The following is a 24,443-nucleotide window of genomic DNA, read 5'->3' as shown; positions in this document are numbered from 1 at the left end:
TCTCCTGGAAGTGTTAAAACATATAACAAGTAGACTTGCACCAGTACTGAATGTTACCACATTTAATACTGGGATTACACATGGTATTTTTATCACTTTAATTTCATCACTGTAATTTACATGGGGTGATGTGTGGCCGATGATGAATAGGCCTGCAGAAAACTGATCAGCTGAAGAGTGAGCGTTTTCTCCTTTGTCGGCTGATCGCTGGCCGTTTTTGCACACCCTGAATATCAGGACGAGCTTTCTACAAATGCTCATTCAGCCAAACACCGGCCCATGTTAAGGGGCCTTTAGTCAATCAGGGGCTGCAGCGGTGGCCCACCACAGGCACTGAGTGGCTGAGCAGGAATTTCCTGCATGTTGGATTAAGGAAGTGGCTGATCGTGAGAACCCCCACCAGCAGAACCACACCAACAGGGGGATCAACAGCAGGTGAGTACACTTTAAATTTTAGGATTGGACTTAAAATTAGACACTTAAGCTATAAATACCCCCTTGTATATTTCTAAATAATGTAATGTCATACACTTACATTAGGCAAAATAGTTACAACTGGCCATTGAAAGTAACTGTGGGTTCACGCAACGAATGAGCCCTTTATAGCACGTATACATTAGTAATCTGTCAAAAAGGAATACCAGCATATGAAGCATGTACAGGCACAGGCCCCAATTTACTCCAATGCCACGAGTCTAATGAGCTAGTGAACGTATAGGTTTCGAACTCTGACTCAAAACTGGAGCACATAAAGCTTTTGGGTCCAAGTACCAACACAAATATGTTCAGAAAATGACATTTGGGCCACTGAAGTCAAGATGGGCCCTGTCCTGTCAGTGCATGTATACGTCAGCACCACACACATCTGCATATAACAGGTATCGCATCTAAAAAGTAGATATAGAATAGGCTCACATTTCTGCCAGGGCTCCATTCGAAGCCAGTCAGTTCAACACAACAGAACAGAGCTGGATGGTCAGTTCCATAACAGACATTAACTGATGCAAACGTATATTATACCCGAGAGATCCTACTGACATCAATGGGATCCATATTCTGTCTAATGTTTATTTTGTATGCTTTCAGCTGACAAAACAATTACTGTTTTACATTTTTGTTGTCCCCAAGAGAGATATGTGTACCCAGCCTTATTTTTTTTATCCTGCTTGGTAAGTGCCAAAAAAAACCAAAAACATAAAATCCATCCTCCATTGTCCCTAAAACAGATATAAAGTAATAAAGGCCTCTGTACAGTAGCAAACTATATGTTGTCCTCCAAAACATCTCATCATCTTTGTCAATGCAGCAACACAAAAACTTAACATCCTATTTATATCACACAGTAAATGGCATATATACATAATGTAACATTATGGTAAAATTAAGTAGTTGGAAAAATAAAAATTCCATAGCGGGGACTGTTATAAAAATAAACAAGATATACTCACAACTTCCTGGTTCCTGTGGTGTACCATATAGAAACTGCCATGCTCAGCTAATCGCAGACTGAGGCAGGACACCTCCGTCCTCCATGGCCACTGATTGGCTTATCGGGCAGTTCCTTCAGCATGGCAGTTTCTGTATGGTACAACATCACAGGAACCGAGAAGGGTGGGTGAGAATAGATTGATTATTTTTACAACAGCCGCAGCCATGGAGACCTCAGCTATCACAGGAACCAGGAAGAAGCCAAGAGGACTAAGGACCATCAGACCTTCAGCAGCACAGGAGCAGCACAAGGGAGTTTAGCTCTTTTTTTTTTTTTTTCACAATACCCTCCATCCATGAAGATTTATTTTCCCAGACTACCCCATTAAACATTTATTGATACTTTTTATGCACCCTGAAACAGTGCCAAAATAAAACCCTGTAAAAAAACAAAAAAAAAAAAAACAGAGCCTCATACAGTTATATAAGGTGCTAAAAAGATGATAAAGCAATGGCTTTATAAAGGTGAAGGGTAAAAAAGATCAACAAGGTCAAAGAGTATTTTTCTTAGATCATAGCGAGAGGGGAGGAGTCTGTTTTCCTTTTTGCTCCGGGGACCCCTAAAAACTTAGTATTGACAGATGGGAATGAGAAAAAAAAAAAAGAGTAAATTCTGGACAATAGGGAATATTTCTTCACCAGCCTCCATACATGGGGCAGAAGATATGCAAAAAAGATACATTCACTACGTTGCAATTAAAAATTCTAAGTTGCTTTTTCAACTCGAATAAGAACTGCTTTTACATTTCTGGTTTTAGGAAAACAATTATGTTGCAACTTCCGCATAAAGCCACTCAACTAGAATGACATGTTTTTCATGTGCTGTATTTTCTAATTTCACCAGTCAGCTGTGAAGACAGTTCTCGTATCAAAGGCTGCATGAGTCACTTTTACTGTGAAAAAGTGCTAGTACTACTCTACTACTAGGTGTAAGCAAACAGCCAACAGATTGGGCAGAAATGCCTCCTACAGAATTTCTTGTTGCTTGTTTCCAGTTTTAGATTTATACAAGAAGCAGGGAATTTACACAACAGTTCTTTAATTTATTTTTTACTTCCAAACTTTCACAAAGTGCTTTCTTCACCACTGGTATTATACTACTATTATTCAGGGTGATATAAAAATAAGAAATACTCACTTGCCCCAATCCATTGCAGCTGCCAAAGCAATAGCATCTGGTCCATGCCACTCACTGCTACTTCCTGTGAATCATTTATGCCACAGAAACTGCCCATTGAGCCATTCACTAGCAGCTGCAAAGACCCTCAGCCCGTGACGGTCATTGACTAGTTGAGTATCTACTTCTTGAGTAATTGATGGGTCACAGGAATAAGGATGTGGAGGTAAGAGACATGGACTATAGCAAGTAAACATTGTTTCTTATTTTATATCACCCTGTCTGCTTATTAATTTTTTTCTGGGGCTCAAATACCCTTTAAAGTCTGTTTCCCCTATATTCTATGCACTCAGTATTGGTGCTTTGATCAGGAGACAGGATTAGATGCAAGTGCCTTGATAACTCCTGCGCAAATGTTTTGCAAAATTTTTACCTAAAACAAAAAATAAATAAATAAAAAAATGCTAGGGTAGCAGTGGAGTACTGTTGCTCAATTTTTTTTAACAAAAAAAACACTTGATAAATAAGCTAGAAAAAGGTAGCTAGTCTGAAACCACAACCCCTCCTGGTGCAAAAACTAAGAAATGGCAAACGTGCTAACTGGTGTGCAAAAAAACCACACAACTGTGTGCAAAAACTTAGTATTAACCAAGTAAAGAGCTCAAAAATGTTGATACATTGACCCTAAATTTCCATACATGTTATGCCAAGTGTTAAATATATTTAAGCAATTCATCTTTTTTTTTCCAATGTGAAATTAAAGTGGTATTCCCATGTAAAAGGGTTTCCCAAATTAAAAACACTTGTCCCTCTATTGGCGGTACTCGGCTATATATTAGCCAGAAACACACACTATAGCTAAGATGTGGGCACCCCTTTAATACCCATTGTTCATGTCAATGTTTGTGAAAGCTTTTAGTTGTAGGGGCATGAGCCCCTCCTGTATATATGCATCTTAAGCAACAGACTGAAAAGATAATTCCATAGGTTTTCAGATTACAGAATACATAGTTAACCTCTTAAGGTTCTATAACTGTTTCACATGGCACATTTTGGATAAAAAGAACAAGAATAGGGATGTCCCATTAAAGGAATATAAATCTGAGATACTACAAACATATACATTACTCATTAGCTCGCTTGAGCTAAAACAACCAAGAAGGATCAAAACATTTCCAGTAGTTCTCTGATATATCCCAGCGATACTTCCAATTGATGGGGTTTCTAATACAGAGAGACCTTGCAATAAAGAACGCTCTTTAAAAGAGGTGGGAGGAAGTGCTTTCAAAGTAGATAGCCAGGATGCGGGAAGTATGAGATAGAACTGCACATTTTTCATGAATAGGAACTTTCCTTAGCATGCAGCTTACAACATGATATTCACTGGCAGTGATTTTTTTTACATTTTTAATCTATTATTGTTTTATAGCAATGTTACACATAAAACTAAACATTGCACAACTGGTGACAATTCCTAAAGGCTATGGACACCACTGAACTGATTTTTCTTTTTATGTTTAATGCAAAATAAATCAACTTTCTAAAGATTGTAATTACAGATTGTCTACTATTTAGCTGCAGGTGAAGCATAAGATAAATCCATCAAAGTTTGGCCATGTTCCCAATACGGATTTTGCGTCAGTCTTTCCAAACAGCCGTCAAAAAGATCTTTGTTAATGATGTATGCAAATAAAGAACTTGATTATTTGCGGTCTTCATTACCAACATTTGACGCTCTTTTTTTGTGCTAAAATGAAGACGTCCGGAAAGATGGCTTTCATTTTCACATATTGGGAACATAGCTTTTCTGAGTGTTGGAAATAGCAGCAGGCAGGGAGAAGGGGTTTATACACAACCTTAGGTGTGGCCTGAAGGGAAATAATCTTTGATGAGTGGCTTAGGCTCCTAATAGATGGCCCATGGTGGCCCATCTCGATTATCGTTTAGCAAGAGCTGCACGGATATTATTAGCCCTAAACTTGCCCTAAACTTTTTGTGCAGTACCTGTCCACGCTCCCGGTCTTCTCCTGTCCTCTGCTTGGCTCGGGACCGTGACTGGCTGAGCAGCCTATGAGCTCACAAAAGCTGCAGCACGCAGAGCTGGGAAGCAGGCAGGGGGCAGGAGAAGACCAGGAGCGTGGAGAGGTAATAAATGAACAGATTGTTTAATTGTTTAGCCATTACATGAATCGATGCACAATGATTTTAGGTCTGGACCTAAAGAAGTGGTCAGCCAATGAGTACCTGTTATTAAAAATAACTTGACATGTCATCAGGCATGTCAACAGTTATTAATCACAGTGGTTCTCACTACTAAGATCTGCTGGGATATCAGGAGATATAGCCAGAGAGAGAGTGCAGCAAACATGCTATCGACTCCCCGACCGCTCACCAATCCCGATTCTGTAGCCTTGGTCTTGTAGACTTACACTGCTGGAATTAGCCAATCAGGGGAGTGGATGGCACGGCTGCAGCACTTTTTTCCCAGGCTATATCACCTGATCGCAGTGGTTCTCTGCAGTGAGACCTGATGAAACTTTTGACATTTCAGATGAGATGTCAAAAGTTATTTTTAATGACAGTGATTCTTTAACTTATAATTAAGAAATTACGAATCTACCATTAATGTAATATTGATTACAGAGTAGAAAGTAAATCTGATGCTACCAAGGGTAGGGTATTGGACATTAAAGGGATATTCCTATCTCAACTAATATAATTAAACTTGTATGACTCTTCAAGTTAAATACATTCCACCTTCTCCAGATATGCCTGCTTTTCCCAACCCCTTGTTAATAGCTCTTCGTCTAGTTACTCGTTGTTACTGAACACCTCTCCTCTAAAAACAGTGGTCTCTGCTAATAACTGGACTGTGGGTGTGGACTAGCAACATACCGCTCACCATTCATTTTCCTCCATTCTAGCTCCCTTCTGTGGGGGTCCCAGTGATCAGACCCTTATGGATCACTTTGTAGGCCATGTCCTTTGGACAAAGAATAGCTTATGAACTTTGGAATACCCCTTTAAGTGTATGTGCATTAGGTAAAATGAAATGAAAACAATGGCATAAAAAATCTAATCTAGAGCCAGGTAAGATGGACCATTTAAGTGAATATTGTTTGGTTTAGAAAACCATCCCTACTACCACATAAAAAAAAGTCTATTACAAGGTGACAGGGAAGGTCCCCATTCAGGTTCCTAGTTCATTGACAAGAGTGCACGGCAGCTGCAAAGAGCATCTCTTCAAGGCAGCCTATTGAATTCAATGGGAAAGGTGTGCTGCTTAATTTCCCCTATGGAGGCGTTGCAGGAGCACACAGATTACAGTTGTTCACTATGGGACACCATATGACCGGCCTATCATTTGAGGGAAACACTAAACTAAATGTACAAACCTGTTACATGGTCCATGTGAATCTACACCCTCAGAGCAGATTTGTGAATATTTAACATTCCAGACACCCAGAATACATTTTGTTTTACATTTTATGGAATTAATCAAGGCCAACAAGACACAATTGATAAGTGCAGAACTGGTTAATATCTTGCTTCATTCACACAGTGCCTCACCACTGCCCTATTAGTTTTGGTAATACGGAAAGAACATTTTGTGAAAGTGAAAAATGCAGCATCATGTGACTGATAATATAAACAAGAAATGAAACTGCCCCCAAAAATTAAATAATTGTACTCTTCATGGAAGATTCACAGTCCATAGAGAGTGTATGCACCTTCAGTAAATCCATACACCTGCACCGCTCTCCTAGAAGCAGTGATGGGCGGACACAAACAGGCACATCACTCAGCTGAATGCAGCTACCCATTCACTTTAATGGTGTGTTTACACAGACAGATTTATATGACAGATTTTTGAAGCCAAAAACAGGAACAAACTATAAACAGGGAATAGGTCCTAAAGGAAAGAGTGAGATTTATCTTCTTTTCAAATCTATTCCTGGCTTTGGCTTCAGAAATCTGTCAGATAAATCTCTCTGTGTAAATGCACCCTAACAATTGTGGGGGAACCCTGATCGCTCATAACTTTTGACAGGTCAAAGCTTCTAGGCACCTTTTAATTGGCTAGCACGAGATAAGACAACAGGGTCCACGGGCTGCACCTGCTATTACAGCTCACACTTCTGTATCTCATTGCGCACAGCCTTTACACAAATACTTAACCTGGTTTTATTTAACAATACAAGGAAATAATCATACTGAGAATAATACTGAACACAATAAAGGTCCGTACCATGTTGTACAGATATGCTTCAGTAGGGCTATGCCAGGATACGGCCATATGTGGCTTATACATTACTGTGCACAAAGTCCATAGTTTACAGTGCCCGCAAAGTGGATGAGAGCCGAAAAACTTTCATTCACACGCAATGCAAAACAATTTACAAACAAAGAAGATTGTCGGCAGAAAAAGACCACTTGGTCCACCCTTTTAGTACTGTGGTACCTCGGTTCTCAAACTTAATTGGTTCCGGAAGGCAGTTTGAGAACCGATCAGTGTTTCCCATAGGAAATAATGTAAATGTGTTTAATTGATTCCAGCACCAACCAATAATTACCTACAGTACCCATATATTACATGGAAAAGTGGCCAGTTTCATCACTACAGTACAGAACAGCACTATATACTGTACAGGACATTATACACAAGACACATTCAACAAAACCAACAGTAGTCACTAACTCCTCACTCATCCTTTACTATATAAAGTAACTGTATAGTATGGGAGATGGTCGTGCACTGACTGTACTACTACTCTACTGTATATACCATCCAGCAGTCTTATATAGTACAGGATGGGAGATGGTGGTGCACTGACTGTACTACTACTGTACTGTATATGCCATCCAGCAGTCTTATACAGTACAGGATGGGAGATAGTGGTGCACTGACTGTACTACTACTGTATATGCACTCCAGCAGTCTTATACAGTACAGGATGGGAGATGGTGGTGCACTGACTGTACTACTACTGTACTGTATATGCACTCCAGCAGTCTTATACAGTACAGGATGGAAGATGGTGGTGCACTGACTGTACTACTACTGTACTGTATAAGCACTCCAGCAGTCTTATATAGTACTGTACTGTATGTGAAGCCTCACCAGTGCTAAACTCACCATGTATAACCCATCATCCATGCTCGCAAAACCGTTCAGATACTGAGTACCTCAAGACTGGGGGTCCGAAAAGTGTTTGAAAACCGAGCAAGAGTTTGGGAACCAAAGCAAACTTTCCTTGAAAATACAGTTTGAGTTCCAAGCAGTTTGGGAACCGAGGTATCACTGAATTTCCTGTCTTATTTACATAATTTCCACAAGGAATGCGAAAGTGGACAGTGTTTGGAAATCTGCACCATGTATAGAATTGTGTTGCTCAGGCAAAGCGCATTGCAGATTCTTCATTTACTTCAATATTTTTATGCAGACGACATTTTTCACACCAAAATCAACAACATTTCCCTACTCTTACAGCAGTATGTGCCTGCGAGACTTCAAGAATTTTGATCTGTGAAATTATATAAATTCACAATTTTTGATCCCATGGGAAAGCAGACGCCATACTAAAAGCCTTTAAATGCAATACAGAATCATTGTTCTCTGTAACTTTTCAACTTTCACAATCCATGGGAGTTTCTAAGTGCAACCTGGTTTTCAGCCCAAATAAAATGGCAACCTTTTAAGCCAGTATTAAAAAAAAAAGTGAATGGGTTTATAAATAGACCCTTTCTCTGGTTCATAAAGAGAACAGGGGCCTTCATGTGTACACATGGTATACAGGAACATTTTACATGGAATTTACCTAATTTGGAAGCTTATGAATTATATTGCATAGAACTGTGGTTCCTAGCTAAGCAAACAGAAATAATTCAAAATCAGCTATGCCCTGGTGATTGTGCTGCGTATGTAGGTGGTCTATAGAAGAAAAGGTAACTGTTCCCTGCTAAATACAGATCTGCTGTGCGTGTTATGTTTTGCAAGGAAGAAAAAAAAAAATCACAATTTCAATACATAATTCAACAGTTAGTAAGAGTTTTGCAGGCTGCCTGGATGGACTAATTCATGCTGTGTGACTTATAGTGAGAAAGATGAAAAATAAACTGCGACTCACTCAGACTTTAACCCTATTCCTACATCGCAAGTCTACTCAATGCTTTGCAGTAACTCATTGTCAAGTTAGGGAGAGAGCTGTGCTCGAAGAGTTAATGGACTACTCCAGGGAAGCTGCCCAGGATGTGTCAATGTTATTTTCCCAGCAATGCTCTCACAATTAGATATTTCTTCATTTTGTAGTGGCATGTAGTGGTAGATTTGCATTTTCTGGGCTTCCCCTTTGATTTCCGTGAGAAGAAGATATAGAGGGAAAAAGGAGTTACAAGAAAGTTTGGTCACATGACTAACACCTTGCAGAGATCGTCTCTAAGGTGGTATGTAAAAGGAAAGAGACAAGTATTTTAGTAACTGCTGCAAGTGATGAGAATTCAAAAACAGGGCGGGTTAGTAAGAGCATTGTACCAGAAAATAAAAACAGAAAATAAAAATTGGTGCCATACACTATGGGGGAGATTTATCAAACATGGTGTAAAGTGAAACTGGCTCAGTTGCCCCTAGCAACCAATCAGATTCGACCTTTCATTTTCAAAAGAGTCTGTGAGGAATCTGATTGGTTGCTAGGGGCAACTGAGCCTGTTTCACTTTACACCATGTTTGATAAATATTTTTTGGCACTTTATAGTCTAGCCTAGAGAAGGGGCGGAGCTTTGTAGAGTCAGAAAGCATGCCACATTTATGAACGATGTAGGCAAAGTGTCTAAAAGTAAGCCAAATATGGGCTGGTGTAACAAAAAATAATTATTAAAAATCATGTAAAATGCCCCAAATAACTAACGGATTTAGCACGTCTTCTCACTGCCTGGCCTGAGCTTACTTTGACAGGGGGAGGTCTCTGAAAAAACAAATTCTAACACGACAGAGTCATTAGAATCAACTCAAAATAGTTACTACATTTATCAATATTTTAGAGAAAAAACATGGTTAAAAATTGTATTTTATTTTGTCACTTTCAAGACAAATGCAATCCGATTTATTTACAAAAAAAAAAATCACTTCTTTTTCCATGAGAAGCTAGTACTGACTTAGAGCGGGTTCACACTACGGAATTCTCGCGGACAATGTCCGCGGAATTCCGTCAGCTGTCCACCCGCACATCTGGGCGCCTTTCCGCCAGCCCCATAGACACCATTCTATGGGCCGGCGTATTCCGCTATACGCTGAAAGAAGTGTCATGTCACTTCTTTTAGCGGATCGCGGAATACGCCGGCCCATAGAATGGTGTCTATGGAGCCGGCGGAAAAGCGCGTGCCCGTGTGGGCGGACAGCTGACGGAATTCCGCAGACATTGTCCGCGAGAATTCCGTAGTGTGAACCCGCCCTTACACCGGATAGGCCTTGTAGTTCAGGAACTGTGCCATATGGATAGAGAATGCACATGCACTGCACTGGCAGCTTGGTGGTGAACCAGTATACATGAATATGCCCCAATATGCCATAGTATCACCAGGCGTCATCTGCACATAGAATCTATTGCATAACAACTATGCAGCGCCAAACACTTACATGGGAGATTCAGATCTGTACCATATGGGACTGCTGATCATCTCACATAGAACACGGATTTGCTTTCCCTGTACAACATACACACACACACACACACACATCACCCTATTTACCATGTAGGATAGGTTTTGTTTTAATCGCTTAGTTTGGATTGGTAAATATATCTGAGTAATTCACACATGACTCCCTATAATCTAGTATAATAGCCGGATATTTCTCTGCTTAATGTAACTGTGTATGGATCCGATAAGACTGACCTTCCTAACTATTAGTATTAGTAAGCCAAAGCTGGAGACGTATTGTAGCGGAAAGATTTGGACCCACTCCTACTTGTGGCTAATAAATACTAAAAGCAGTATTACATCGGACTAAAGCAGAAAGCGTCTGGAGAAGAAACTATCAGTTCCAAACATGAAGAAAAAGTTCATAAAAGTTTTTAATGAAACCCTATTACTAAAAACGTCCTGGAGTCAACATACCAATTACTAAGGAGAAATTCAGGCTTTTTAGCCCTTTTTTTCCCCAGTTATGTCCAATTTTGTAGAAAATTGCATGCCACCCAGTATGGCTGCCATTAACAGCCACTATAAGGATGCCAGTCAGACAGACGATTTGACATCTACTAAGCTATGTACAGATACAAGCAGCATAACAAGGCAAGAGGGACGTGGTTACAACCTCCATGGGTGCTGTGCTGGCCATTATGTCACCCCACGTATTTATGAAACCCTAATATGTAGGACAAACCAAGGACTTCTGTACAATGGCATATATGTATACTAGGGAAATCACCTATACTGTCGTTCTTTCCTATCTATTCTCATATCCTAAAGGTGAATAGGGACAGACATCTAGTTTCCTCAGCTACAATTACAGAAGTGAAGAACAGGCATTCTGTCAGTAGTTGCACGGTGATCCCCTCTATTCTCCTATGGCAGTCGGATGTAGGCCTGAGAACATAGATCTGCCTGTACTAGTGCACACCATGAAAGAGACTGCACTGAGACTAGTTCCCCAATTCCCTGCTCCCCTATCCATCTAGAAGGCTGACAGCTCCTAACAAGCCGCTTTTCTTTCTAACCTTAAATATTTTATTTAGCTACTATTGACCGGTGCCAAAAAAGCCCTATACAAATATCCAGATTTACCTTGTGACGTATAACACGGACACAAACAGAACGGACAGAAGACAACGGGCCCTGCTGGAACCTGATAAAGATATTAAATAAGCTTTTTTTTTTTTTTTGACAGGTCATACCGTAGCCCTGCGCCTTTCAAAGGAACACCCCGTTGGTAAACACTGGCCGTGAATGGGACTTATTAGCAGAAAAGAGTCTAAGGAAGCACAGCCGGCAGCCTAGGAAGGTGGCAGGAGACGGCCTTATGGAAAGGGGATATTATTGGATTATAGATGACTTTGTCAGAACCAGGCGATGGGTTGCACAAGAGAAGCGAGGAGCGTTAACCCTTAGCCTGCTGGCCAGGCCTGCCCTAGGCCCTGGCACGGTCTAGGTCAGGGTTAGGGAGCCTTCGGCCCTCCAGCTGTTGCAAAACTACAACTCCCATCATGCCTGGACAGCCTTCGGCTGTCCAGGCATGATGGGAATTGTAGTTTTGCAACAGCTGGAGGGCCGAAGGCTCCCCATCCCTGCTCTAGGTCCCCATCCTGCGGTTACCTTCAGACTGCTGCTGGGTACCTCTGCCGCCATGCTCCTGTCTTTCTTAGAGGAATTATCCCTCACCTTATAAGTGGATGTGTTGGAGGATTTAATGAATAATCCAGGGACTGAGTTGCTCTGCTGAGACAGTACAGTGTTGGTCTGATGCGGAGAGTTGGAGTCGTCAGACTCTTTGCCACTGTGATACACCACCCTGCTGTCAGAGATGTGAATGCTTGGAGCACAGCCCATGCTTTGCTGCCTCCTGAGCCCGGCCACTGGGGGCTGCCTTCACTCTGTGCTGCCACTCACTGGCACTGCGGGGTCTCCTGGGCAGATGCCACTCCGCTGCTGCATGTCCCTGGGCACCGGCAGGAAGAGCGGACGGCTACTATCCTGCTATGGGAGGGCTCCCGGTGCGGGCTGCAGATCCCCGGTGCGATGGTCGCCTCTCCTGTGCAGCATCAGCATGGCAACATTGTAGCATCCGCGGATCAATGCATGGGAACGGATGCGGTGTCCTCCCCGCCCTGCGCCGCGCTGCCTCAGCCCTCACCGGCTACAAGCTGGACACGAGGGATTCCCCCGGAGTGCATGGGTGGGTAGAAGGCACGGATCCTGCACGGTGTCCCCTCCACGGCTACAAAGTCTTCGTGGGGACCCTGGGACTCCTCCTCATCACCATCATCATCATCTTCCAGCAGCGGAGGAGGAGGAGGAGGAGGAAGAGGCTTATTTACATTTGCACACTCCGCTCTTCTTGGCAACAGGAAGATCCCCCCTCCCCGCCCCCTGAAGACCGCAGGGAAAGACCTGCAGCTCCTGCAGCCGGACGCACATACCCCGCTGCCTGCACGGCGGGTACGGCGGAGGATGAGGCCCCCAATCTATTAAAATGGCGCTGTTATAGTATGAGCGGTGGTGTGCCCGGTGCAGGCAGCGCGCCTGTCATCCCACCCCGCAGTGCTGCAGTCTTCTCTCCCCTCTGCCTCTGCTCCTGCCCTCCTCCTCCCGGCTGGCTCTCCCGTGCAGGTCCTCACCGCCGCCGCTCTCACACCAGCCCCAGCCAATCACAGCGCCGCAAGCGGATGACCTCCAGCCTTTACTGACGTCAATGTAAATGAGCTTCGTGGGAACCAATCACGACCGCCTATAGTCGGTGTGGGCGTGGCCAAAACGCAGAGGGGAGTTTAAATGGTTCCTGGTCCTCGAAGCGCGGCAGAATCTGTCAGAGGAGCGCACGGGGGGCGGGGGTGGCCTGTGTCAGGGATTGTGCCTCCTGTCATGCCTTACCTCCTGTGTCAGGGATTGTGCCTCCTGTCATGTCTTACCTCCTGTGTCAGGGATTGTGCCTCCTGTCATGTCTTACCTCCTGTGTCAGGGATTGTGCCTCCTGTCATGTCTTACCTCCTGTGTCAGGGATTGTGCCTCCTGTCATGTCTTACCTCCTGTGTCAGGGATTGTGCCTCCTGTCATGTCTTACCTCCTGTGTCAGGGACTGCTGTCATGCCTTACCTCCTGTGTCAGGGATTGTGCCTCCTGTCATGTCTTACCTCCTGTGTCAGGGATTGTGCCTCCTGTCATGCCTTACCTCCTGTGTCAGGGATTGTGCCTCCTGTCATGCCTTACCTCCTGTGTCAGGGACTGCTGCCATGTCTTACCTCCTGTGTCAGGGACTGCTGCCATGTCTTACCTCCTGTGTCAGGGACTACTGCCATGTCTTACCTCCTGTGTCAGGGACTGCTGTCATGTCTTACCTCCTGTGTCAGGGATTGTGCCTCCTGTCATGTCTTACCTCCTGTGTCAGGGACTGCTGCCATGTCTTACCTCCTGTGTCAGGGACTGCTGCCATGTCTTACCTCCGGTGTCAGGGACTGCTGTCATGCCTTACCTCCTGTGTCAGGGACTGCTGTCATGCCTTACCTCCTGTGTCAGGGACTGTGCCTTACCTCCTGTCATACAGGACTTATAATGAGGGCTGACAGCACCTCACTGGCAGATAACAAACATTAGTTTATTTTATATAAAAAAGAAACCCTGTCAGCATAATGGAGATATAGTGGAGTGTTGTATTTAAATGATTTGTTTTCACTGTTCAGCACTGACATATGCTGCAGCGTTGTACAGAGATTGTATAAGTACTATAGGCTCCAGCCTTTACCACAACAATGTCCGTCTTTCAACGCAACTTTTATTAACTTACCATTGTGTTCTTGCTGTGAGTGTAATATGTATGAATTACATAGTCCCTGTTACTAGCTCCTGTAACCCACCAGTTGGGGGTAGGGGCCATTAGTGGCTGTATAGTAGTATTGGGCAGGAAGGTCCCTCCAGTGGGGGTAAGACTGTATTTCCCCCTGCCCTGTACTGGGACAGCATACACATACGGATGTGCCTCCAGTTAGTGCCACCATAAGTCTCCTTAGTTGTCTCTATATAACGATGGGTTTTTAGTTGTGGGACCTGCAATGCCACTGTCCTTTACATGAGGTAATACTTGTGATGTCCGCTCACTGGTATAGTTGCTATTGTCGCCTATGTAACCAGCTAGAGTAGCTGCAGACTGCAGGTATTTATCAGTGACTATAATTAAGAACTTCCAAGCCTGTGTCTGACATGTTTCGCCAGTCTCTCGGCTTGCTTTGAGAAAGACAGGAGACTGGTGAAACACGTCGGACACAGGCTTGGAAGTTCTTAATTATAGTCACTGATAAATACCTGGAGCAGTCTGCAGCTACTCTAGCTGGTTACATAGGAGATGTGAGCAACCACATCAGTGGGCGGACATCACAAGTATTCCCTCATATAAAGGATGGTGGCATTGCAAAGGTACACCGCACAGAGGACCCCCCATCCAACCTCTTTGGTATCCATTATCAGCTCCCACAAATAACCAATTGGTTATATAGAGACAACTGAGGAGGCTTATGGTGGAACTAACTGGAGGTTCATCCTGATTTGTATGCTGTTCCAGTACAGGGCAGGTGGAAATACAGTCTTACCCCCACTGGAAGGACCTTCCTGCCCAATTATAATACTATATATGGCCCCTACTCTCAACTGGTTGGTTACAAGAGCTAGTAACAGCGACTATATTTCAAAGTAAATGACACACACTGCCCTTACAGCACAATCACAATTGTGGGTTAATAAAAGTTACGTTTTAATACTGGGGAAGGAGGGGCATTGTTGAGGTTTATTTCTCATAAACTGGTTATTGTCACTACAGTATATCAGTCCCTGGTCCAGGGGGCAAATTCCAAAAGATTTAGACCAGGGGTGTCACCTCTCCAACCGCCAGCTGTTGCAAAACTACAATTCCCATCATGTCTGGACAACCAAAGCTTTAGATGTCCATGCATGATGGAATAGTTTTGAACAACTGGAGGCTTTGACACCTGTGCTATAGAGTGTGGGATAAACCTGTGGAACCCAGAGACACATACAGGGAGAACTTACAGAACAAATGCCATGCAGGTCCTGCCTGTAGTTCGAATAGAACCCAGGACCCCAGTATGACATTTTAGCACATGTAGGAAACAAATGCGCCAAAACGCTATAAACTTCTGTGTCAAGTCTCTCACCTAAATGAGAAGGTGTCACTTAACAAAAGGGGGTGTGGTATAAAATGCAAATATTTTAAATTTTGAGGTGAAGAGGAGAAATCTGCTGCCAGGGACGGAGGTGGCTGCACATAACCACATAACCTCCCTGGCTCCAGCACAGGGCTCCGCTGTCCCCCGCTCTGGTTCTCGTTCCCCCGTCCGCTTCCTGGTCTGAGCTACTACCAAGGTCGTGAAGTGTCAGCCCCGCTCAACAAGTTAGTGGCTGAGGTAGGACCCTGCTTAGCAACGGCTGATGTTTTGCTGGCCGACCACTGGCAGGTCTTTGCATGTTCCTGCGGCCGTCAGACACAGGAACATTTATTTCCATACAGCCCATTCGGGGTGTGTATGGAAATCAATTAAGCATTGATTTCCATACATGTATTACAGATAAACATACTGCATCTGTGTGTGCACAGAAGATTAATAATGGCCGCTGTTTGTGGAACAGTGGCCGTTATTAAAATGATTGTTCTTTTGCATGGCCGCACCCAGTAGCGGTCTTGGACACCACGCATACCACGCAATTGCGTGGGGCCCCCGACATCCAGGGGGGCCCCGCTCTGGTGCCCAAGACCGCTGCGGCTAACTATGTGCGCTCGTAACGAGCGCACATAGTTACAGGCAGCAGCGGCACTGACAGGGCAGGAGCCATTGGCTCCCTCCCTGTCAGTCACTCTTGTGGCCGCAGGAAGTGTTTTCCCTGCGGTCACAAGAGGCTGCTCTGTGTCTCTGGTGCCGGCACTCGAGGCGTCACTGGAGCGCCGGTGCCATGACAACGGGAGAGCGGCCTTATGTGACCGCAGGGGAAACACTTCCCGCGGCCACAAGAGGGAAGACACGAGAAGAGGAGACACCGGACCCAGGTGAGTAAAAATGTTTTTTTTTGTTTTTTTGTGTGTGTTATATATAGGGGGCCTATATAAAACGGGAGGAGCGCACAGGGGGGCTATATAAACGGGGGAGCGCACAGGGGGGCTATATAAACAGTGGGAGCGCACAGGGGGCTATATAAACGGGGGGAGCGCACAGGGGGCTATATAAACGGGGGGAGCGCACAGGGGGCTATATAAACGGGGGGAGCGCACAGGGGGGCTATATAAACGGGAGGAGCGCACAGGGGGGCTATATAAACGGGGGGAGCGCACAGGGGGGCTATATAAACGGGGGGAGCGCACAGGGGGGCTATATAAACGGAGGGAGCGCACAGGGGGGCTATATAAACGGGGGGGAGCGCACAGGGGGCTATATAAACGGGGGGAGCGCACAAGGGGCTATATAAACGGGGGGGAGCGCACAGGGGGCCTATATAAACGGGGGGGGCGCACAGGGGACCTATATAAACGGGGGGAGCGCACAGGGGGCTATATAAACGGGGGGAGCGCACAGGGGGCTATATAAACGGGGGAGCGCACAGGGGGGCTATATAAACGGGGGGAGCGCACAGGGGGCTATATAAACGGGGGGAGCGCACAGGGGGCTATATAAACGGGGGGAGCGCACAGGGGGCTATATAAACGGGGGAGCGCACAGGGGGGCTATATAAACGGGGGGAGCGCACAGGGGGCTATATAAACGGGGGGAGCGCCCAGGGGGCTATATAAACGGGGGGAGCGCACAGGGGGGCTATATAAACGGGGGGAGCGCACAGGGGGCTATATAAACGGGGGGAGCGCACAGGGGGCTATATAAACGGGGGAGCGCACAGGGGGGCTATATAAACGGGGGGAGCACACAGGGGGCTATATAAACGCAGGAGCGCACAGGGGGGCTATATAAACGGGGGGAGCACAAAGTGGGGGGCTATATAAACGGGGGGGCTCTATATAAGTGGGGTAGTGCACGGGGGCTATATAAACGGGGGGGAGCGCACAGGGGGGCTATATAAACGGGAGCACACAGGGGGCTATACAAGTGGGGGAGCTCACGGGGCTATATACAAGTGGGGGAGCTCACAGGGGGCTATATACAAGTGGGGGAGCTCACAGGGGGGCTATATAAGGGGGAGCACACAGGGGGGCTATATACAAGTGGGGGAGCTCACAGGGAGGCTATATACAAGTGGGGGAGCTCACAGGGGGTATATAAAACTGGGGGCAGCACACGGGGTATATACAACTGGGGGCAGCACACGGGGGGTATATACAACTGGGGGGAGCACACGGGTATATACGACTGGGAGAAGCACACAGGGGGTCTATATAGTATACTGGGGGAGCACACAGGGGGGCTATGTATAACTGGGGGATCACACAGGTCTATATATAACTGCGGGAGCACACAGGGGGGTCTATATGCCACTGGGGACAGCACACAAGAGGTATATACTACATGGGGCAGCACACAAGTGGTATTTACTACTGTCGGCAGCGCACAAGGGGTCTATATAACTGGGGGCAGCACACAGCGGTCTTAATTACATTGGGACTGCACAGAAGTGCCTATATGCCTCACTACTATACTGGGGCACAGAACATACCTAATTATTAAGTGGGGGCACAGGGACACCTTTAATCTGTGGGGGCACAGAGGGGCGTAACTACTATATAGGGGTACAGGGGACCTAACTACTGTATGTGTTGGAGCCTAAAATATTTCTCTGACAGATTCTGGAGGCAAGATTACCAGCCGGGAGAAGACTTCAAGGTGGCTCAGGCTGGATGGAGAGAGAAAGAAAAAAAAGTAAAAGACGCTGATCAGAGAAGACGCCTCCTGTAAGTCACTGGATGTAACTGCACTCTGTTATAGGGTCTGTAGTGATAGGGGTCATGGTGTGGCAGTATTATGTTATGGCATCATTGGTAATATCTTCCTGTTTTGTTCAGAGCAGTTTTGAGGTGATATGTAATCTCTGTATGGTGGTAGGAGGGTTATAAGAGGACTACTGGGGGGGGGGGGGGGGGCAGCGCATGTCGAGGAGGGGGGGGCATGGGGGGGCCCCAGACATGACTTTGCTTGGGGCCCCAGAAATGCCAAGACCGCCCCTGGCCGCACCAAACAATGGCGTTGTTTATCCGGCGTGTGGATGTAACAGGGGGCATTGCATTGATTTCATAGCAATGCCGCCCGGGCTGAAAAAAACAGCCACTGTTTTCAATGAAAACAGCGTCCGCTCTTTAGTAAAAAAAAAAAAAAAGTACTGCATGTAACATAGCCTAAGGGTGTTAAAAGGCTAAGAGATAGGTATTTTATCAGAATCTATTCCTTTAATATCAATATTAGAGATGAGTGAACCTCGAGCATGCTCGAGTCCATCCGAACCCGAACTTTCGCCATTTGATTAGCGGTGGCTGCTGAAGTTGGATAAAGCCCTAAGGGTATGTGGGAAAACATGTATATAGTCATTGGCTGTATCCATGTTTTCCAGACAACCTTAGAGCTTTACCCGCCGCTGATCAAATGGCGATCATTCGGGTTCGGATGGACTCGAACCCAAACCCGGTTCGCTCATCTCTAATCAATATTATTTACTCTTGGAAAAAGTGCTACATCTTCCAAACAAGATCAGGGACTCAATTACCCAGCAGGTAATGCAGCACTTAGTACACCATCCATTCTCTATGGGACCACCAAATGCTTCAGAGTGTTGCATAGAGATGAGCGAACCTGGAGCATGCTCGAGTCCATCCGAACCTGAACTTTTGGCATTTGATTAGCGGTGGCTGCTGAACTTGGATAAAGCCCTAAGGCTATGTGGAAAACATGGATATAGTCATTGGCTGTATCCATGTTTTCCAGACAACCTTAGAGCTTTATCCAAGTTCAGCAGCCACCGCTAATCAAATGCCGATCGTTCGGGTTCGGATGGACTCGAACCCGAACCCGGTTCGCTCATCTCTAGTGCTGAACATTAAAAGAAAAAAAATCCATCACAAATAATCCCTGAAAAATGGCCACATAACCAATGGCCAATAATTATTCCTACAGCAATCAGACATTCTAGTTCTTATGTTGCGGTCACAATGCTCATAAAGCTGTGATGCAGCTGGAACCACACTGCCAGGTAAGACTAGGGCTACAGGGCAACTTTTGTCACGTGACACAAAGATCGCACGTCAATGCACACTATGTTAGTGAACTACAGTGCATTACATCATGCAGCATAGCATACCATTTGATGCAAGCCGCATGCAACCCAGACCCGTTTGTGACTTCTTTGCGACTTGGCAATTTTTTAACAGCCAACTTTGAACTGTAATAAAGTTGTACTATAGCAAGTCATAGACAAGCTGTACAAATATTGAGATTTGATATGTCACCACGTATCCCAAGCCAAAAGATTGACTGCAGGTTCACTCAGGTTGTCTTTGTCTTCTATAATATTTAGTTTGTAGCTGTAATAGAAACTGTAGTTGTGACAAATCAAAAATAGAAGGGACGACCAAAGAAAGAGCAACCAAAATCTACATAATAGGAATACACTCAACCATGTTTCATCTCCATATCAGGCCACATAGAGCAACTTTAAAGGAACGCCCCTTTAAGGGTGCGTGCACACTGCAGAAATGACCCACGGCGGATTCCGTCGCTCGTGCCCGCACACGGCAGCGCGCATCTCCACCTATGCCATAGACACTATTCTATGCAGGGGCAGATTCTGCATTCCGCCATAAGAATTGACACGTCATTTGTTTTGGTGGAATGCGGAATCTGCCAGTGCATAGAATAGTGTCAATGGCACGGGCAGAGATGCGCGCCGCCGCGTGCGGGTACAAGCGATGAAATCCGCCGCGGGTCATATGTGGGAATTCCATAGTGTGAACGCACCCTTAGGCTATGTATCAGATAACAGCCGTTGTTTATACGGTCCCGTGAAAAATGAATATGTCAATTATTTCCGGCCAGTAATACTGCAACAACGGCCGTGGATTTCAATGCGGCCGCGAACGTAAAACTTATATCTGCCGAATTAAACTTGATTTTGATGTAAAAAAATTCTCTGAGTGGTTTCTCGGGCTGGACGCAGTATTTAAAGTAAATGACCAGTTTCATCCCGTTTAAAATCATGCTAGGAATCAAAATTAAACAACGGCCGTAGTTTCACGACTAACCCGTACAATAGTAATTCTACGGCCGTTGTTTTGGCCTCAAAATAACGGCCGTTATTTTACGTAGTGTGAACATAGCCTTAGCCAGGAAATTGCTGGACAAATTGAAATAGGAAAATGTTAAACCATGAAGGCCTCTGATCTGACAGCATGCAGGCAGTGTTTATGTACAGTGGCAAAACAATTAAATGCAGCAAGTGAATTATTGGCAAATATAACTGGAAAATGAAAATTTACAGCTGTGGAATGAGGAGTTTCCATGTTTGCCTTGAAACAGCGCTATAGTTATATAGTTCCCAAAGACGTCAGTATAACAAGAGCATCCGCCTTGTTTATTTATATTGTTGTAATTTGTAGCTGTGTGCACTCCGGTCTATGCTGGATACATTGTTCAAGCAGCTGTATCTATCTCAGATGGGACAAGTTCCAGGTGTCCACCTCAGGTCTACACTATATGGGTGATTCCTCTCAGTACAATCACGCCAGGAAATCGCCCATGAGCAATTGCTTTTGCTTTGGCACTTAATTATAGTCTCTGGCAGAGAAGTAATTAAAAATAGCTGACTGATCCACACGTGAGGACGATGGCTGGTCCTCCAGAGCCTGTCATTAAATCACGGCCACTTTCGGTCGCATGACTGAGCTTCTTGTAAGACCTTTACTTGTAGAAATGATCAAGAACCACTACAGGCTAACGTACTTGAGATGTTGTATTGGTAGTACTGACCATTCTACTTTTAACCCTTTAAGTGATTGTTTTAGAGCTTTTATTCTATAATCCAAGATTTGCTACATAATCCTGCCCTCACTTAGCTCAGGTGTAAGGGAGAGAAACACTTGTCTATTCCAGTTATCATATGTCCAGTCGTGTAATTACAGGAGTCTGTTTAGGATTTAGTAAAAAGGGGGATTTTCAGTGCTTCCCCCATATAACATAAATGCATTAGCTAACTAGACAGACTTTCCCTCATTATGAATAAATAAGACCACCACATACTTTATGTAGACAATGCCGCCATAGTATACACATGCCTTATTCCAACATATAAGTTTCCAGCGGAGTGCCTCACAACAAATGTGACATAGAAAGAGTGCCAGCAAAATGCCCATTATAAGCATTGTCAGATAAGATGAATTTATACAAAATAATGTCAGCACAGTGTAATGGTAGAATATGCGGTGGTCAGAGCTATTGGAATCTGCTACTGCTTTTGACATTTCTTGACACTGACAGAGAACAGTGGCAGCAGAGAACACCATGTCTGACTGGAACACAACTTCCTACAGGACATACAGCAGCTGATATGTAACTGGAAGGTTTACATTTTTACATTGAAATTAATAATCTGTATAACTTTGTGGCACCGCTTAGCTTAAAAAATTCTCTGGAGTACTCTTTAAAGAAAATTTATACAGATTTATAAATTACTTCTATTTCAAAATCCAGTACTTCCAGTACATATCCACTGCTGTATTTCCTGCAGAAAGTGGTGTATTCTTCCCAGTCTGACACAGTTCTGCCACCTCTTTCCTTGACAGGTTTTCTATGAGGATTTACTACTGCTCTGCACAGTTCCTGTCACTAACAGAGGTGGCAGCAGAGAGCAATGTGTCAGACTGAAAAGAATACACCACATCCTGTGGGACATACAGCAGCAGAGTACCCCTTTAATAATAAACATTTTTATAAAATACCAGCCTTCCATTACTTCTGGGGCTATTGATTCCTGGCTGAAAGTTCTGTAGCCCATATAGCCTTGATGCCTTACTTAGGCTATGTTCACACAACGTCAAAAAAATAAATAAAAGGCAGCCGATTTTGATATTTAAACTGAATGCAATGTCAATGCGTTGAAGTCAATGGCAAGACAGATGTCCAATGCGCACAGTGTATTGAATAACGAACGTTTTTACCGCGGATGTCAAAATAATGAACATGATCATTATTTTCGGACATCTTATGCAAACAGTGGACGTTTTTTATTAGTTGTTCACACACAGTTTTTCTTTTGTCACTGTTCTTTCTCTGTGTTTATTATTAAATTCAATGGACTTTTCAATTAAGCCGCACCCAAAGGGCAATTAGTAACCAATTTAGAATAATGTACCAACAGCTGTCATTGCACTAAGAGAAGGCCAGGCTGCTTAATGACGTCTGTTATTTTAGACTCAAAATAACAGACGTCATTTTAAACGGAGCTGAAAAAACGTTGTGTGAACATAGCCTTACTGTTCCTGACATCTCAGCACAAAATGCAACAAATTGACTACAGAGCGTCTGGTTGGGAACCCAATGCCCAAGAATTGAATGAAGGATGTCAAATTTATTAAATAAATTAATAAATAAATAAATAGGTAAAAAAGAATATTGCTAAAGTGTATAACTTTTGGACGCTTACTGTTTTACATACACTTAGAATTAGAAATAAATCTAATTAAGAAATACACTTAATTAGAAATAAAAAAAAAGTTTTAAGGCTTCAGATTTTTTCCAATCATATAAATATGTCACAGATAAAAATAATTCTTAAAAAAAAATAAAAATCCTGTAGGCTATTGTCTTGTCACTATTGTCATCCTGTGCTGGAGAAGAGGAAGAAAGAAAGGAGCAGCCTAATAGGTGTAACACATATCACCCTGCCTATTTATAGCTACATAAAAAGTGAAATGTTATCCTCCGTAATGTATATGTCAAACAAAGAAACCAGTCATTTTTTTATTTGTAGCATTTAAAGTCTCATTCTTCACGTCCAGCCGTATTTCACAGTAAGTACTGCTTCCTTTTTACCTGGTATAGAACTATTTCATTTATTCTGCCTAATCTTCTTACCGATCAGCTACTGTTGTACAAGCTTTCTAGCGGCTAGGAGTGTGAATCTGTTGTGTCTGTTTCAGGAATGAGAAGTATTCTTTACACAATGGTGCCCGCTTAACTCCTTCACAAATAAAAATGAGTATAGTGTTACTTGTGAAACCAATGATATACACATTTACACATTTTCGTATGGGCCGAACACATAGAACATGATGAAGAGATACGCATATGTGCAGATAGAAAGGAGTCAGGTTTCTGAGTGTACACTTCAACAAACACTGCTACATATCAAGGCCACCTGCCATGTAGCCCTGCACTACGCTTTATCCTAAGAAGTCAGTAGTTACCTATATTTGACTTGGAATTAAGCCACACTGATTGTTTGCTGAGGGCAATAACGTCAGCAAACTGTAAAGTGGATGGATATTCTCTAGGTATCTAGTGTATTCAGTAGTTGATCGTTTATACGATATGATCAATTCAGCAAGCCGTCCTAAAAGCTGGATATGGGCTAAGTCTAACACCAGATCCTAATTTTTCTTAAATATATTGTTAATGATCTAATGTCTATTGGGACATTTCCAGTAACCTGTGTGAAATCATAAATTCTGCATAGCGAATTGTACTTGGTCAACCCTTTTGTTTTCCTCAGCGGCATCACGAGGGTTTGGCAGCTACCTGTTGTTCCCTGCTCTGGTAAAAGAATACAAGCAATTGGCTATGCTAAACATGCATGTTAGTGGGGACTCTATTCCCACTCAGACATTGCATATGTTAATAATGCATTTTACACCAAGGTAATACATGCTGTTTCTGTGCAGTGTCTTTGTAATTTACTTCGTTTTAAAAATCTCATGTCTTCTAGTACTTATCAGCTGCTGGATGTCCTTCAGGAAATAGTGTTTTCTTTCCAGTCTGACACTTTGCTCTTTACTAACATCTCTATGGGGATTTGCTGCTGCTCTGAACAGTTCCTGTCTCGGACAGAGATGTTAGCAGAGAGCAATGTGCCAGACTGAAAAGAAAACAACATTTCCTGCAGGACATACACCAGCTGATAAGTACTAGAAGACTTGAGA

The 24,443-nt window shown here is 43.9% G+C and overlaps 1 protein-coding gene across 4 annotated transcripts in view; it reads right to left on the bottom strand.

Annotated features, from left to right (window-relative positions):
* PDE8A (phosphodiesterase 8A) overlaps positions 1–24,443 on the bottom strand; it is a 189,145-nt gene that overhangs the window by 107,600 nt on the left and 57,102 nt on the right. Inside the window, exon 1 of one of the 4 annotated variants that reach the window (XM_069983537.1) lies at positions 11,915–12,913. The exons of 1 other annotated variant lie outside the window; for it this stretch is intronic. In XM_069983537.1, coding sequence (XP_069839638.1) covers positions 11,915–12,148 — 234 coding nt within the window. In that variant the 5' untranslated portion in view covers positions 12,149–12,913. Of the gene's footprint in view, positions 1–11,914; positions 12,914–24,443 lie in introns of those variants that run through there. 2 more of the 4 variants (XM_069983546.1, XM_069983564.1) reach the window with 2 other exon arrangements.

Source organism: Dendropsophus ebraccatus, chromosome 1, assembly GCF_027789765.1.
Source record: "Dendropsophus ebraccatus isolate aDenEbr1 chromosome 1, aDenEbr1.pat, whole genome shotgun sequence".
NCBI lineage: Eukaryota > Metazoa > Chordata > Amphibia > Anura > Hylidae > Dendropsophus > Dendropsophus ebraccatus.
This window is presented reverse-complemented; position numbering and strand designations above follow the sequence as displayed.